The 18,950-nt window shown below is 37.8% G+C and overlaps 1 protein-coding gene across 1 annotated transcript; it reads left to right on the plus strand.

The window, feature by feature from the left end:
• The first annotated feature begins 428 nt into the window (after window positions 1–428).
• On the plus strand, window positions 429–16,964 carry AQP4 (aquaporin 4). Its single transcript, XM_014067971.2, has 5 exons — window positions 429–540; window positions 7,270–7,684; window positions 10,245–10,409; window positions 12,224–12,304; window positions 13,084–16,964. Exons 1-5 carry the CDS (start codon window positions 509–511, stop codon window positions 13,348–13,350), a joined length of 960 nt encoding a protein of 319 aa, XP_013923446.1. The 5' UTR covers window positions 429–508; the 3' UTR covers window positions 13,351–16,964.
• Window positions 16,965–18,950: the final 1,986 nt, after the last annotated feature.

Here is an 18,950-nt window from a genome sequence, read left to right on the forward strand (position 1 = left end):
GGTCCAGATAAAGAGGCCAAGTACTTGGTTTGCGTGCAGAGAGCGTGCTACTTCTGGGTCAAGCCGTTCTGCTTTGCCACGAGCCAGGCGGGGTGGGGGGGCTCAGCTCCCCAGCGTCAGGCACAAGCTTCCCTTTGAACTCCACTCATGGCAAGGACTGGCAAGTCCCGGGAAGCATTTTCTGTCGGCTGCTCCTGCCCAGCGCCTGAGATCGCGAGCTAACTGCCGGCGCGCTCCGTTCCTCTCCCTTCCTCTCCCTCGGCAGCAGGAGCTCGGGCTGCGGGAGGCGGCTCCACCCCTTTGGAGTTGATCAGGTATGGGAAAGTTATTCGGAGTTCAAATATAACCCAATGCCTGGCCAGCTGCTCGGCCCGCAGCCTCCACTTGGAAGAGCCCACCGGGCCAGAGAGGAGCAGAAGTAACCCGATTCCCCCAAGCCCCCCGGGCTCCGCCACTCCCCCCTTTTCGCGACTCGGTCTCTAGCCAGGCGCGCCACACGCGAGAAGGCATGAGCGACGAAGCGGCGCCCAGAGCTTGGGGGTGAGTCGAATGACCGGTCAGGGTGGGGATAATGGGGATCGGTTGGTTGGGGTACCTCGGTTGGAAAGATGAGCCTGGGCTGCCTTCCTTCCCCCAATTCCCCCTAGCTCCTTTGCCCAATTCCCTCTGCCTCCCTCGGCCGAGAGGTTGCCACGGAGGAGACCCAACCTTTCTTCTTTGGACCTCTAGTAGCAAAACTGCGGTGGGGCGGGGGGGACGACGACGGCTGGCCAGGTCTACCGAGGGATGGCAGAGGCCCCATGCGAGTTCCTCCTCCGCAATTTGTGGGACCGTAGCGAGAAGTTCTGGAAGACGGGAGTAAACGCGAGTTGGGGATAAGGGTCTCTGCGAAGGGTCCTCAGAGGTAAGACAATAAGAGGGCAGAAGCGTTGCGGGACACGGTCTTGGCTTACCCTGGACCCATCGCCCTTTCCCTTTGGAGCCTTTCCCCCTCCCCCTCCCGCTTCCCTCCCAATCAGCCCCCGCCCCCCAAAACCAGCGAGCCAAGAACCCCTGTCCCGCGCAGTTGGATTGTGCCTCTGTGTTTTTATTAACCTGTTGGAAATTGTTGGAAATTTCATACGACTTTCTGATTAGCTTTGCTTCCTTTACCGCTTCCTACCCCAAGTATCGTTCCACAATGCCCCTTGCGTTGTTGTTTAATCTAATGGTGCTATCCTTTTTTTGAAAAAAAGAAAAGAAAAATGTTTTTTTAAAGAAATACACTTGCGTGCGATATCGTGTGTGTGTGTCACAGGGAGAGAGAGAGACAGGCAGACAGAGACAGACACACATACAAGAGAGAGGGGGGAGGGAGAGAGAGATAGCGAGTGAGAGCGAGAGAGCTTGTGGAGGCTCGGTGAGCGTATTAACGGTATGAAACGTTAAACCTGGGAGATTTGTAATGGCTAAATGTCAAGGGCAGTTCCCGTCCTTTTCACCTATGTATTTGGAAAAGATCCTAGAAAAACTCCTTTGCCAGCAGTTTGCACTGCCTCGTAAACAGATCACAGCGCCTCTGGACGCGGACCTCGTTAGAAGCTGCATCCGCGGCGCGCTACAAATCTTCCCCAGCTTCGTTCCCCGGGGATGCCCCGCGCGCTCCCTGGCCTTGCGGCGCTTTTCTTTCTGCCTTCTAGACTGGCGCTGACTTCCTTCTTCGCTCTCTGCTGACCTGCCAAAAACCCGGAGCGTTTCGCGCCGGGATAAAAGGCTTTCGTTTCCGTGCCTTGCAAAGACACTCTGAGGCGTCTTCCCCTCCCCTCCCCTCACCCCATGCTCCCAACTGAAAGGCTCCGGCTGGAAAGTAGGTCGCTCAGAACCTGACTGGGAAACGTGGCTCTATTTGGGGAAAAGAGAGTCTAGGAGTAGACCCGGAGCGGGATGGAAATGTCTTGGCGCAAAGTTCCTGTTAGCAATGTTCCCTCTAATTTTTTTTCAGTGTGAGCAGAAAAGTATAGTGTTTGAGCTGCATATTTTCATGCCTGAGCACCTGAATTTTTTTCACAGATGTCACCTAAGACAACAACGAAATCAGTATTATTTGAAACTCAAAGTTATGTTTATTCAAGGTACCCGCTTAATTAAAAGTGTTATATAATATCAGTATAACTTAACAATGCTCCTGCTTAGCAACCAAAATGTTGGCTCAGAAACTCTGGCATTTGAAGCACACAAGTCTTAAAACTGTTGTTACAAGATCCTTGCACCCCTTAACCCTTTAGAAAAAAAAATCCCAGGGGTGTTCAAACCTGACAGCTTTAAGACTTGTGGACTTCTAATTGATCTGAAGAACACAGTTGGAGGAAGGCAGGCCTAAAACCTGGATGGTTGTTCACTTTGGGCTGATCCAAACCATGCAATATTGGCATCAAACAATGGACAAGGTGATGAGAAGTTTTGCTTAAAGCCTTCTTTTTGAGGCATGTTACTCTTCCGATTCTGCCAACCTAGCAGTTCAAAAACAAACTTTGAAAGCATTTTTTGAAGTAAAAATGCAAGTAGAAAAATAGGGAGCACCTTTGGTGGGAAGGTAACAATGTTCCATGCATCTTCGGCATTTAGTCATACCAGCCACATGACCACGGAGAGGTCTTTGGACAGCGCTGGCTCTTCGGCTTTGAAACGGAGATGAGCATTGCTCCCTAGAGTTGGGAACAACTAGCACATATGTGTAAGGGGAACCTTTACCTTTACCTTACTCTTCTGAAGGGACACAGTGGCTCAGTGGCTAAGACGGAAAGTTGATCGGAAAAGTCTGCAGTTTGGCAGTTTGAATCCCTAGCACCGCGTAACGAAGTGAGCTTGTCCCAGCTTCTGTCAACCTAGCAGTTCAAAAGCATGTAAAAATGCAAGTAGAAAAATAGGGACCACCTTTGTTGGGAAGGTAACAATGTTCCATGCGCCTTTGGTGTTTAGTCATGCCAGCCACATGACCACGGAGACAACTTTGGATAGCGCTAGCTCTTTGGCTTTGAAATGGAGATGAGCACCTCCCCCTAGAGTTGGGGTTGACTAGCACATATGTGCAAGGGGAACCTTTACCTTTACCTTACTCTTCTGAGGTGGCTCTAAGAACGCTAAACCACACATAAAAATAATTTCAGCAAGAAAAAAATCTTGGAGTTGACATTTTCCAGCCAAGTACAGCAGAGGTTTTTTTTTTTCTAAACTCTGTTTGCAGAGTACTTTGGTTTGTTTTTTCAAGGAAGAAACCAGCAGCAATGGGCTTATATTTATCCCTTTGAAGAGGGAATTTGAAAAGGGACACTTTGCACTCAGGCCAAAAACAAATAGCCTTTTTAAGTATTCATGATACTGGACATATGTAATGTAATCTGAGGACCTATGTCTCATAAATCTTCAGGCTGCCATAGTTCATTCTTGTGAAATACTTTCACATTGCCAACAGCCAGCACAACACATCTTGCTTTCCCTAACATTATTTAAAACTCTAACCCTTTGAATGATTCTTTAAATCTACCATTTCTGGTAATCCCTGCCATAAAACCAACCAACAAAATAAATAAAGAGGTGAGGAATGTCAGCCAAATCAAAGCAATGCTTAGTAATTGTCACAAATTATTGTTATATCATTCATAATGATGGCATAATAGCATTTCGGATGTGCTGGTGTGCTGGACATTGAATATACTGTATCTGTACAAAATTTGGATAATTAGGAACGCAGCTTTGGATATTGATAACAAGAGATAGACAAAAAGAGCCTCTTTTGCTATCTTTAAATTTTAGCCCTATAGTAGATTACACAATAATTAGTGAAATCAGTCATTAGTTGTAGTTTATTCTGATCAAGTTTCATCATTTTACAAGTTTCTCACTTATTTCAAGCATGTTTCTGCAAAAGTATTTTTGGAATTCACAAACATCCAGTATAATTTGGAAATACCGATTCTTCACCGTTACAAAAGATGACACCTTTGAGCAGATAAATACAGAATTTCCCTTTACTTCATTTCCGGTCCAGATGAATGATCACTGTCATTTGTCTTTCAGGATGATGTTAATGTTTCAGGAATGCTGCAGAAAGAGAAATTTGGAAACCTTGTGTGATGTTTCTGACTACCACACTTTGACTTTATGTCACTTGTTTTATGCTCTTGTTTAAATAGAAGCATGTCTAGTCCTAAACCAAAAACATTTCACTTTAAAACTCAAAGTATAGTTATTGGAAGCTCTTAAAGTGCATAAATCATGCACGCTGTAAACCTTTGAAAACTTCATTGACTTGTATGTAAAATTAAATATATATCATCTCCTGCTCACCTAGCAGCTCAAAAGCATGCAAATGTAAGTAGATAAATAGTTATCATTTTGATGGAAAAGTGACCACATTCCATGTGCTTCAGCGTATAGTCATACTGGCCACATGGCTACAGAAATGTCTTTGGACAACATGTCTCCCTCAGTTAAGAAATGGAGATGAGCATCATCTCCTAGATTTGAACATAACTGGATAGGACAAACTTTTACCTTTATATAAGAAAAGTCTCGATTCTATTCCATGAAAGCATTATGTAGAATAACCTTCCCCAATTTGTGCTTTCTAGATATACTGCCCTTGCTAACCCCCAGGCTATATGATTGTGGAATGATGGACACACATTCAGTACATAACTTGAAGTTAGAGAAGACTGAAATAAACGTAATGGTGTGTAGCTTTAGTTCTGAGGAAATGTGACCACAGATAGAAGATAACAGGTGGTAAAAATAAAATCCAAAGAATATCATTGACATGATATCTTTGCATTGTTAGCCTACCTGGTATTTGGTAGGACTCAGAGACAAAATAGGATTCAGATAGAAGCAGTGGATGAAACACTGCTGGTAGTAGTAAGCTGTGGGTGGAAGAAGAGATAGTAAGGAAAACTAAGTCAGCCTCAAAGCAGAAATGTAGGACCTGTAGAACAGAAGTCACGTCAGAAAAGAATAAAAACCAGAAGACATGCATTGTCCAGATATCTTAATGAGCAGGCATACATATAGAATAATGTTCACCTTACTCATATATTTGCATTTAACTATGGAATACACCATTTAAATATCTTTTTTTCCTGCTGTATCCTCAAGATGTTGCCTTCATCTCACTTCAGCCCATGAATGAGACAAACTGAAATGTTTTATCACTGTTAAAATGTCATTTCTTCCCATTGTTCTAACATCATCCAAAGGCAGACTCAAACTAAAATAATTCTAATAGGCTGTGACACCCATTATATTGGGGGGAAATCAGATGGTTGTCAGTAATTGGGAACAGAGGCAATGGACACTGCACATTTCGTGCTGGCTTCATTTTCTGCTGACTCAAGGAGATCACACTTTAAGCCATAGGGAAGACTTGAAGTATCCAGGCTGAACTTGCAGCACCTTGGATAGCTCTAAAGAGACAATTTACTGGAGCTCTTGAGACATAGGATAACATTGAATCTCAATCTTATTTTTTCATGGCAAGCGTCCTAGTTTTCCTGATTCAGATAATTCTTCTTAAGTGAAAATGGGTGACATAGAACTAAAATAAATGATCATCTATCATACCACAAAATATTACCGTTATGTTTTATTTATCTATTTATTACATTTATCTGCACTGTCATCACAAGGCAATTCTGGGTGGCTTACAAAATTAAAAGCAATAAACCATATGAATATATATAACAGTAAAATTATAAGAGAAGGTAAAATGATGGCAAGGGAAGGATCAAAGTGTGCAGGGGATGAGGTGGAATCTGCTATTACTCCATCAACCACTTCCAGAGTGGTACTCTCTAATGGGGGCCCAAACCAACTGGCAAAGCCAGGTTGCCAGTCCCTTATGAAAGGTCAAGAGGGTAGGAACAGATACCATCAGGGGCTGTATGTTTAAGATGTTCCAAAGGGTTCCACCACAAAACCGCGGTAGACTAAAGCGCATGTGACTAAAGCGCGGTGACAAAACCGCACCGTCAAAACCGCGCAACAACAGCGTGCCAACAACAGCGCTCCGACAGAAGCGCGCTGTAACATAACCCTAAAAATAACCCTAAACCTAACCCTAAACCTAACGCTAAACCTACCCTAAACCTACCCTAAACCTAACCCTAAACCTAACCCTAAACCTAACCCTAAACCTAACCCTAACCCTAAACCTTACCTTAAGTTAAATCGTGCTTCTGTCAGCGCGCTGTTGTCGGCGCGCTGTTGTCGGCACGCTTTTGACATCGCGGTTATGTTGTGCCACGGTTCCAAAGAGCAAGAGCTTACATTGTAAAGTGTATACAAAACATATCAATATTTTATGCTGTAAGTCAGCTGGGTCTCAGGAGGCAGAGAATAGATGGGGGCGGTGCCAGTCAGATGTGGTATTTAGTGGTTCTCCAAACTACTCAAAATTTCCGCTACTGGTTCTCCAGAACTGGAGGCAGTGGCTCAGTGGTAAGATGCTGGGCTTATTGATCAAAAGGTCAGTAGTTCGGCCGTTCAATTCCCTAGTGCCACATAACAGGGTGAGCTTCTGTTACTTGTCCCAGCTTCTGCCAACTTAGCAGTTCGAAAGCATGTAAAAAATGCCAGTAGATAAATAGGGACCAACTTTGGTGGGAAGGTAACAGCTTTCCATGTGCCTTCTGCATTTAGTCATGCCAGCCACATGACCATGGAGACCATGGATCTTTGGACAGCACTAACTCTTCAGCTTTGAAACAGAGATGAGCACTGCCCACTAGCGTCAGGAACGACTAGCACATATGTGCGAGGGGAACTTTACCTTTTATATGTGTGTGTATGTGTGTCTGTGTCTGTGTCTGTGTTAATGTTATTAAGCAAGGCATCTCTTCTCACATATACTATTCCTGAATGTAACTTCTGGGTACAGAAGAAGAATATTAATTTTTCACTTTCATCTCTGTGCTTTGTTACTCTAGGCTCTAAGGTGATTTATAAAAGACCATCACTTGTTACTTCTATGGTAATAACTTTAAACAGGAATTGGAAGTGGAGAGTATCAATAAACGCATGACAATGTAGAATAGAGATGACGAGATGGGATATCTCCCCCTCCCCATTGTTCATTCCATGCAGATGTGGGACTGTTATTGGCTAATTACAGGTCTGTGATAGATTCTTACAAGCTGTTCTTGTTATTAGTTCTTTGCAAATAATGGCATGTTCATTTTTAAAGCATTTATTAAATGACAGGATCAAGTCCTTATGCTGCTTTGTTTTCCTTTTCAGTAAGTGTGGCCGATGGTGTAATTGTGAGGCCGTCATGGCAGCATTTAAAGGCATCTGGACCAAGTCCTTCTGGAAGTCTGTGTCAGCAGAATTTTTGGCCATGCTCATTTTTGTCTTCCTCAGCCTTGGCTCTACGATCAACTGGGGTGGGATTGAAAAACCCCTGCCTGTGGACATGGTCCTTATTTCTCTGTGCTTTGGACTCAGCATTGCAACAATGGTCCAGTGCATTGGACATATCAGTGGTGGCCATATTAACCCTGCAGTAACCGTTGCAATGGTTTGCACTCGGAAGATCAGCCTTGCCAAGTCAGTCTTCTATATTGTAGCCCAATGCCTGGGTGCCATCGCAGGGGCAGGAATACTCTATCTGGTCACTCCATCAAGTGTAATTGGGGGATTTGGAGTTACCCAGGTAGGTTGAGAGAATGGAGAATTATCCTTTCTAATAATAACGATTCCAAGCCTTGCAAACAGATTTCAGCATTTGCTGAATGGGAAAAACCCTTTCTTGTTGAAAATGGCTGAAGAATCTTCCCCTACTTGAGAGAGGGTGACTGAGACAATCGATTTGCATATGGACTTGAAATTAGGTTCTCCTTCCCAGGCTTAGTCCAATATCTTCACTAAGCATTTTCTTTTCATATCAAAGACAGTACAGTACAGTACATACCTTGCCATGGTCTTGAGAGCAAACAAACCCCACACCGATTAGATTTCAAATCCTCGAAAATTGCTTTAATTCTGTATTGGGGGACAATGGCCAGTTAATAAATTCAGAATTAAAAAATTACTCTCCTCTCAGAGGTGAAATCAACTTACCTTTGCTACTGGTTTGCAAATGGGAGCACACGCCACCTCCGCACATGCGCAGGACCTTCCACGCATGTGCAGTGCATCAAAAATTGACATGATGATGTCCGGGTGAGTGGGTGGAACCTCCTACTGCCATTGCTACCACTTCACCCAAACAGGATAGAACTGGCTGAATTGCACCACTGTTCCCCCTTCCCGCTTTTATAAGTTTACAAAGCAAATGACTTTCCAGTGTGGACTGGAAAGGTTACATTCAGGTTACATTTATTCTGGCTTCCACACTAATATACAAACAAATATTCTATGTCTCATTCATATTATAGCATGGATTTTTTTGGACAAGATCTGGATAACTTAAATTCACTTCTGCATCTTTTTATTATTATAGATGATGATGACGATGTGGATGCCAAGGGCTAAAATGAATATAAGGTGTTTAGAATTATATTAACCTAATGAAAGTATTTTGAAAAACTTGCTTTAAAATTTGAACAGTGGTTTCCCAAGTGGTTCATGTGATTATTTTTTAATTCAAAAGTGACCTTTTGATAAAACTCCAGGCCCACATGGAATGTATTTCTTTGAACGGATTTAGAATGCCTTTAAGAAAAATGTTAATAAGAAACTTTGATAGGCAGGGTGCCCTGCGCCCCATAAATCCATTCTTTACTGTAAACTAACTGCTAAATATTTCACAACAGTTATATGCATGTATCAGGTCTTAATAAACTGTGGGGGGCGTATACAGTTTAACTTAAAGCAAGGACCTTTTTTTATTTTAATACATTTGATGTAGCTTATTTGCAGTTTTTTTTAATTCTGTCTTAGGAATTGTTCCTTAGTAGATATTTCTAACTAAAAGAAGAATTGATATGAGGTATAACATCCAGGCATGGATATTTTAAAAGAAAAGGCTAGATATATTAAAACAAAAGTGTATATTTTAGATAACTTTTTTTAAAAAATAATCTTTGCTTTTGGTTCTAGCTTTGTTCTCTTCTATCAATTAACCTCACTGCAGGATATGAAACTGCACTTACATGCTGTCAATTTTTATTTGAAACAGAAATTAATTGAGTAAGAGCTAATTAAGTATTCATAACAGAAAACTAAATCATGGATCTGCCAAAGAAAAATAATAATAGAAAAGTAGTTGTACTCTTAAGAATCTTGTGCAAAATTTCCATCAAAACCCAAGAGTTTGGAAGAGGGCTATTTTGTACACATACACATATAAATAAGGGCCACAGCTGATGTTAGGTTGAGTGTAAAGCTGTTGGTGGGTATACACACATCACACAAACCTATGTTCATCATGGTTTGGGGGAATACCCCACATTGGCTTAATTTACTGCTGTCACCTATATAACACAAGGAATAAGTGTCTATGGAGATTCTCAGTCATCCAGGTCATGATTATCCCAAAGGTGCTTTTTCAAGAGGCAACTGGACTTTCTGGTTTTCTTTGAAGATGTTTCACTTCTCATGTAGGAAGCTTTTTCAGTTCAGAAGTGAAGAAGCTTCTTAGATGAGAAGCAAAACATCTTCAAAGAAAAACAAGAATGTCCAGTTGCCTCTTGAAAAAGCACCTTTGGGACACAATGTATAAGCCATATTAGCAAGATCTACACCACAATCAGGTAAGCAAACCATCTTATGTTTAGAGCAGTGGTTCCCACAAGGGGGGGAGTTTGATTTTTAATGGGGGCAATTGGGACAGTCTTTAAACCAAGTGAGTGGCCTTTTAGGCTTCTTCCATGTGAATAAAGTTCACTTTTTGAGTAAAGTAAGAATTATATGTCATCAGGATTTTAGAGATGCTTAGATGGGGCATGGCCAAAAAAAAGGTTGGGAACCACTGGTTTAGAGCATTGCTATTTCACATGAGGATGCAAAATACACATCTCTGTATCCTAACAATCTAATGGCTAATGAGCCATTAACTGGAGCCTTTCAGAGCCACCTGTCAAGGAAGCCTAGATTACCCAAGAGGCTGTTACTTAAAAGGCTTTTAACAGTGTATTATTTCCTTGCCTTATTCTAATTTCTTTCTTTCCAAAACACTTGTGTACTTTGAAACTATTTTAATTAGTGAGTTGGTAATTACAATTTCACACTTTATTTATGCTGCCTGGCTCTCTGCATGTTTCCTCTTCTAGATACATGCAGAACTTTCCAGTGGACATGGGCTCTTGGTGGAGCTGATAATTACCTTCCAGCTGGTTTTTACTATTTTTGCCAGCTGTGATTCTAAGCGAAATGATGTCACCGGTTCTGTGGCATTGGGAATTGGACTCTCGGTTGCAATAGGACATCTATTTGCTGTAAGTTGCTTCTTTCATTAGCTTTTTTAGCTAGGGACTTATAAATTATATAGAGTAGCAATGTTTTAAGTAGCCTATTAGCTTATTATTCTGAAACCCATGCGTGGTCAGAGGCTGTAACTTTCAGTTAATTATATTTAAAATATTTATATGCAAGCAAGCATCTTAGGAATCATTTGAGTCAAATATATATTAAAATTAATAATATTCTTATATGTTTCTCTTATTCTTTGAATGTGTGTATAAATATAAACAAAATATGTGTGTATGTATAAATATATAATTAGTTTTATTTTATATTAATTTTTTCAGTTTACTTAGTATATCACTTGAAATAATCCTGGTTCTCTTCTTTGTTCAACAAACATCTAAAGTAAATAAAGGAACTTTTTTATTTTTAACAACAACAACAATTTATTTATTTATTTATTTATTTATTTATTTATTTATTTATTATTTATTTATTTATTTATTTATTTATTTATTTATTTATTTATTTATTTATTTATTTATTTATTTATTTATTTATTTATTTATTTATTTATTTATTTATTTATTTATTTATTTACCCTGTATGCCACCCAACTTCCAATGACTCTGGGCAGTTCTCTGTAATTACAATGGTATCAGTCAAAGGGCAATGATGGCAAGCACAACAGACCAGATGGAATGTGGCAAGATCTTCAACACTTTTTCTGGACAACAGAGTGGAGGAAATCCAGATGTTGGGGAAAACTCCATTCCAGACATCAAGCATTGCAGATAGAAGGCATTGTACTTCTGGGAACCCAACAGATGACATTGTTTAATTGAAGGGCCCTAAAGCACCCTAACCCTCCCAGATTGAAGGGATTGGGCATATAACTATGTGGAACAGTCACTCAAGTAACTAGTATCCCTATGCCATATAAGGATATACTTGTATATGTGTGTGTGTATGTCTGCGTGCACATACACATAATATTTTGAAATTTATTTATTTTTAATATTTGTTTGTTTATTTGTTTATAGTATTTGTATCTGATGAACTGTGGTCCAGGTGCTATTTTATCTAACTGTTTAATGCATAGAACAATAACATGCTCATTTTTAACAGTGCAGTATAGGAATCTACCTGTTATTATTTAATGTCCCAATAGCCATATTTTTATTGTTTTAAAATTTTGTTAGTGTTTTAACTGTAGTATATTTTTTTTGAATTGTCCACTGCCCAGAGTCATTAACTGAATGGGCAGCATTAGAAACTGAATGAATTAATGGAAAGGAAGGAAGGAAGGAGGAAGGAAGGAAAACAGATGTCCCTTTCCAAAGCTGGAGAGAAAGCACAGTTCTTGGAAATGATCTGTGCTTTCTAAGCCCCTACAAAAATGTACATTATGTCAAAGGTACTCCATCATCAAAATCCACACTTATAAAATGAAGAAAAAATTAGAAATTTTTTTGCCAATCAAATGGGAAGAGCTCAAAGGGCATTATCAGACATGAGTTCAGATATCAAGTATATTATGTAAAAAACACCCTCATGGTAGGGAGGAAGTAAAACCTGCTCCAATAGAAAGAGCCCAGCAACGCCATCAACAGATCAGCAAGTTTCTTTTCCAAACAAGTCAAAACCACACACCTGGTAACCTTTTTCATCCACAAATATGCCCCTAAGAAAGGAGATGTATAAGAGCCTTAGAATTAGCATCCCTCATTTCAGTACCACTGGAAAAGGATGATTCTATAAGAATTTTAACAGTGTGTTTGCTTATGGTTAATCATACACTTCCTTTCCAAATATTTATATATTTGTATGTATATACATACTGCAGATCAGTTACACAGGGGCCAGCATGAACCCTGCTCGGTCATTTGGGCCTGCAGTTATCATGGGAAACTGGAAAGATCACTGGGTAAGTTATTATACTTTACTATTACTCATTTTTCCAGAACACTTAATATCTGTAACTGTTATTTTGTTTGCTTATTTTATAAAAAGGTAATAAATTATAAAACGGCTTTTGTGTAAAAAAAACACAACCAGTTTTTTTTCTTTTTGTTTTGTAGATATCTTTCATTCTTTTTAAGATTGGTAAATCAAATTATTTTGGGGATACTGTGCCTGTGGGGAAGGGGTCAAAAAGTCAAGATTGAAACTTCACTGCCTGTTTATATTCACCATGCATGGGACATACAAAAAAGAAGGCTTAGATTTCATAGTTGCAGTTTTCAACTTGACTTTTTGAAACAACAAAACAAAACAAAACAAAAACCCACAGGTCTCTTTCCTATATTTATAGTTTTCCATTGTGAATCATAGACTTCATAATTAAGAAAACAGATTATGATCCAATCAAAATTCTGAACACCAGTCATTCTTCATCCAATACATTTAACACATTTTGATTGAAGAAAGGCACAACATACCATTGTGGAACAACATGGCAATAACATCTAAAATGTGGTTAGTTTGCCTGGGTTTGAGTATTTGTGCAGAAAGTACAGAAAAAACATCTACTGCTAAACCATAAAAATTCCTGACTTTTATATTTCCTTGTAGAAGTATGGGAGAGGGTAACCAATCATGTCATTGCAAGCCATTTGCTAAAAGAACTTTACTATCCACCCTTTCATTTATTAGTCGGTTCTTCATCTCCTGTATCAAATTTCCTCTCCTTCTGATTCTGTACAGGTATATTGGCTGGGACCAATTATAGGAGCTACCCTGGCGGGTGCTCTTTATCAATACGTCTATTGCCCTGATGATGATCTTAAGTTCAAGGAAAATAAGACAACCCAGCAATCCAAAGGAAAATACATTGAAGTAGAAGATCCCAAGAGCCAGAGGGAAACAGATGATCTACTCCAGAAACCTGGAATTGTCCACTTCATTGACCTTGAAAGGGGTGATGATAAGAAAGGAAGGGATCCTACCAATGAGGTGCTATCATCTGTATGACTAGCAAGAAGCACTGGCAGCAGAGACCAGCCTGCCAGTATATCCACAGATAGTTTTCCACCTATAAAAGAGACAGATCTGTTGTGAGTTTGTATCTTGAGATACTTCAAATGTTGGGCAATATCATCAATGAATTAGCTGTTCAATAAGATCCTATGTGAGATGATAGTTTATATATAAAACTAATAAGAACTAATATTTAGAATAAAGAGAGAAGACAAAAGAACTAAGAAAAAAAGAAATCCATTTTATGAAATTCTCTCCAAAATTTATATCTTCCAAAATTTTAAAAAATAGTTCATTTCTAATTTCTTCTTGGGAATCCTATGTCCTTTATACAAAAATAGAATAATACTGATGATTTTTTTGGGGGGTGTTGCCATATTATCCATTAATACAGTGTTCCCCCTTTTGAAATTTCCATATTTTTTCTTTTTCATTTCTTAATTTATATGGTAAATGTTTCCCCAATTTATTTGTAAATTCAATTTTTTTGCTTTGCATAATTCATTTTATATCCATTTGTTTTATTGTTAACATCAACAACTGTTGTTGTAAAATTATAATTTGATAAGAAATATTTATCTTCCTTGGAAATTTTATTGTTCTTGTTGTATCCCATTAAGATAGCCTATATTTTCCTTGGTTCTTCTTTTTAAGACCAGTATTAAATTATATGCTATCCTCTCATAAAAACTTTATTTGCATCCCACACCATTCTTAAATCCATGCCCACAGTTAAATTATGTTCAAAAATTCTGTTAAATTCTTTTTATAATCCATTATTCTTTTTATAATAGTATTTCATTTAATCTCCATCTTAAAGTAATAGCTTTCTCTTTATAAACCTAATTCATAAGATTATGATCAGAACAAGTTTTGGCAAGATCCCTACTTTAGAAATCTTAGTAGCTAATTCAACACTTATCTATTACTGAAAAAAATTATGTCTTTCTGAATAATAAGCATATTCTTTAGAGTTACCATTTTTTTCTGTCATGCCTACACTAACTCTAAATTGTTCATCAAATCAAAATGGCATTTGGTAATTTACCTTGACTGCTTTAAATGTTTTTCTCAGATGTTCTATCTAAATGAGGGAGAAAAAACGCCTCATTCCAATCTCCATCAAACACCAATTTTCATTAGAAAAAAAAGTATTAATTTCTCTATTAGTTGTTTGTGCCACATTGCTTTATCCTCATTGTTTCATCAGACCCATTCTGTAAAATGATAGCAATGTTCTAAACTGAGGGAACATCATACATTATATTCAATTCATAAATATTCTTGTTGATGTATTGAAGGAGAATCTGAATGAATGAATGAATGAAAGATACATTGATTTTAATGCAATCAGTCATTAGACGGAAAGAGAAAATTTATCTTAATTTGCCCATAGAAACAAGAAACTGTTCTTGTGACACTTGTGACACAACAGCCAATTAAGTGTCTTCTGACACTTAATTGGCTGTTGTCAATTTTCATTAGTAATTTCACTGTAAAGTCTATGACAAATTCAGTGGGACATGAAAAACCCCTATCAGCATTTGTTGATGCTTCCTTCCCAACCTATAAAACATTAATTATTTTCTGTTCTTCTCTCTACCAAAAGTCTTCCTCATTAATAATCTTGCAACCAAAATTATTTTACATCCTAAATAATGCTAAAAATATACACCAATTCCTTATCCCTCCCATGCAAAAGATCTCACAAGGTATAGCTGCTCATCATAAACTGATAAAATGTGTAGGGATCAGAAAAAGGTGGATGCTGATTTCAGTGCACTTATTCAAACAAATGAAGCATTACTGTGCCAATTTTATATACATGAAATGTTTAATCTCATCCATTTTGCATACACTGTGATTTTTTTAAAAGTAATTATAATAAAGAGGTTTATTTATTAATTGTTTAAAATACTACTGGAATATTTTTTGGTAACTGATGTTTTGCATTCAAATATTCTGTGACTAACAAAAGCATACATAGGAAGGAAAAATTATTCAGAAAAGCATACAGAATGTTACTTTGGACAGTCACTGGTGTTTATGGCTTAAGCTGCTCACCCCTAGCATGTATATATTGGAAAGACATCATTAGCAAAGGCCTATGTCAGTGGTGTCAAACTTACGGCCCGCGGGCCGGATGCATCATATGCTGGCCACCCCATCCCCAGCTTAGCGAAGCAGAAAAAAGTTGTGATACATCACGTGATGACGACGTGATGATGCAAGTTTGACAATCCTCCCAATTAAGTGGTCTCTGCAATCTCTCCATACATCAATTTAGAGAAGGCCAGAAACATCAAGACTGTGTCCCTTCCTCTGGAGTGGCATGCAAGATTCATACAAAAATGGTGGGGCTTGAATTATATGTCATAAACAGCATCCTGGCTTTTCTGATATTCCAACATATCCTGCATCAATCAGCTGAAATAGTGTTTGTCTGCTTTGGGAACTTTAAAACATATGGATTTCAGCTGTCGGGTCTTAAGGTTGCTAAGGTCAACAAACATTGAAGTAGAGCATGGAATGGCATGTGATAGTATTTGGTGAATTGGTTGCATGCGTTTATATGCTACAAGTGATTTTGGTTGAAACGTAGTAATATTTACATTTGCTAACTGTAGCCAGTGTTATAATTTTAGTAGTGATATGATTCTTTTGTTCAGAACTCATCAGTCTCCATTAATGGCTGATTAGTGAAATGGATAAATATATAGTCCCACTCTGGCAACACACATTCTTACATGAAATGATGGCTAGGGCTACCTTACTAATAATGGACATTTATATGCTGTAAAAAGTATACAATGTCCAGTATAAGGTTTTTTTACCCTTCCTATGGAGGGAAATCCATCTACCAGAGTATGAAATACTTAAGTATGAAATACTTAACTTAATATTTAAGTATGAAATACTTAACTGAGTTAATTAAAAGTGAGATTGTAAGGACTTCTGAAAAAAGAACAATAAAAATATCGGTAAACTGATGCTTCAATGCATTTTGTGTCTTGAAAATACTTCTTGCAAATAAAAATCTAGATAAATGTATATGTAAATAAACACATAATTTAGCCCTATAAATAAGCAAATATAGATTGTCTAATTTTCTACCAATTAATCTTCGTCCCAAAACCAAATTTCCTAAGTTTTTACAAAGTTTAATGTATAATTTTCATTAATTGTCATTGATGGAGCAGTTTTGCTAACTAATATATGGATAGACCTTTTTCTTCTGATGAGGAAAAATATGAAATCAATTGAAGTACATTAAAGTTATTGATTCAAGATCATATATTGTTGCATAGATAAAATTCAAAATAAGTAATATATATGAAATACTCTTGATCAAACCTTTGTCATTTCAAAGCTTATAAAATTTTGAGAAAAAAATGTTGTTTAAAACATAACAAATACCAAGTCTCAATGTGTTTCAAACCAATAAAATTGGAAAAGTCACACAGCTTTTATTGATATGAAAAAGATGAATTTATTGAGCTTCAAAAATTACAATGTAATATAGTTGCCTGTGATACTTCTGAATTGTTTTGCATAAGTAATAATTATTTTATTAAACATTAAAGGTTCACTATTCATACACAACTATATATCTGAGTTGATTTTTTTTCTTTAAATGTGTATTTTTTAATGTTTTGTCACAGCATATTTATACTGTACATTTTGTTCTCATAAACTATGATAGAATTAAATCAAATGGAATTCAGTTCATTTGGTATACCAAAGCTTCCCCAGTAGGGAAGCTAGGAAAATTGTCTGAAAGGAATATTTGTATCAACCATCCTTCCTGCATTCTAATTTTCTTGGCTTTGACTGTTATTCAAAAACTTTTTGTGTGGCAAAGGATTCCAAATCTGAGGAAAGGGAAAATACCGGACCAACAACTACATTCTAGAAATATTTTTAATGCAATCCTATTAATGCCAGAGGAAGGAAATTTACCATGCTGATGCTGGGTTGATATAATTTGGGAACATTAAGGAAAGGAGATATTGAAATTGAACCTTATAAATCTTGGGTGTGCAACATTTAACCCTTGGGCAAAAATTGTGTCACTCATGGCTTCATTGCAAACTTAATGAAACATGGAGATCTCTGACCAGATAATTATGATAATAGCTATCTATGTATACCTTTCCTGGAGTCTAATGTCTTGCAAAGGAAAGGAGATGGTGGGGAGAGAGATAGAAGGATATCAGCAAGGAAAAAATGGAAATGTTACAGAGGTGGTATGTCTAAGTAAAGTTTGCTTCAAGCTTACCAACATGTAGCAGCCAATAAAGCACCTGTGAAGGAAATATACTGTATGTCAAAATATAAAACATTGGCAATTTTTAAATAGATTCATGGCAAATCCAGTGTATTCCATTTAGTCCAATTCCTTAAAAACTCATCACAAAGCTTTTATAGAGAAACCCTTGGGGGTCTGTTAGGGTATCTATTTTATCTCTCTTCATTAGTAGAGCTGCATTTCAAATTAGTTCCTAAGTCCTGCTAGCCTGATGCATGCATATGTCGTATTGTTTACCAAACTAAAATAATTTGAGTAACTGAGTTTAGAAGTGTAATCAGCAGAATTTATGTGTTGATATATATACTGTATATACACAACTTTCAGTGCTTTCCAAATTTAAGCTTGTTATCTACCAGACACCAGCGTTTTTATTTAGTCTGTGATCTATAAAAGAAAAACCAGTTTGGTGAAGGGGTTAGGTGCTGGCCTGGAAACTAGGAAACAAGCCAGCTGGCTTCCAGCCACTCCGTTGCTCATCCCAACCCACCTCACAGGCTTGCTATTGTAGGAAAAACAGAAGGCAGGACAAGTACAGATAATCCTCGACTTATGACCACAATTGAGCTCAAAATATATGTAGCTAAGTGAAATATTTGTTAAATGAGTTTTGCCCTATTTTACCATTTTTCTTGTCTCAATTAAGTGACTCACTGCTGTGTTAGAATAATAACATGGTTGTTAAGTGAATCTAACTCCCCATTCACTTTGATTATCAGAAGGTTGCAAAAGGTGATCACATGACCCTGGGATACTGCAATGGTCATAAATATGAGCCAGTTGCCAAGCAGCTGAATTTTGATCATGTGACTATGGGGATGCTGCAAAAGTTGCAAATATGAAAAATGGTCATAAGTCACTTTTTTCGGTACCATTATAAGTTTGAATGGTCACTAAACAAACTTTTGTAATTCGAGGACTACCTATAGATATGCTTGCTTGATATATATATATATATATATATATATATATATATATATATATATATATATATATATATATACATACACACACACACACACACACACACACACACACGCACGCACGCACGCACGCACGCACGCACGCACACATACATACATACATACATACATACATACATACATACATATATATATATATATATATATATATATATATATATATATGTATAGTCACAACCCCTGGTATGCCCCAATTATGGGAAGAAGAGGAAGCTTCCTCCCATAATTGGGGCATACCAGGGGTTGTGACTTTAAATATATACCTTTCTCCCTGGCTCAGCTGATAACGGATCAGAGCCTGT

Source organism: Thamnophis sirtalis, unplaced genomic scaffold (assembly GCF_051295495.1).
Source record: "Thamnophis sirtalis isolate CommonGarterSnake01/CBP01778 unplaced genomic scaffold, rThaSir2_p1.2 scaffold_2, whole genome shotgun sequence".
Classification (NCBI taxonomy): domain Eukaryota; kingdom Metazoa; phylum Chordata; class Lepidosauria; order Squamata; family Natricidae; genus Thamnophis; species Thamnophis sirtalis.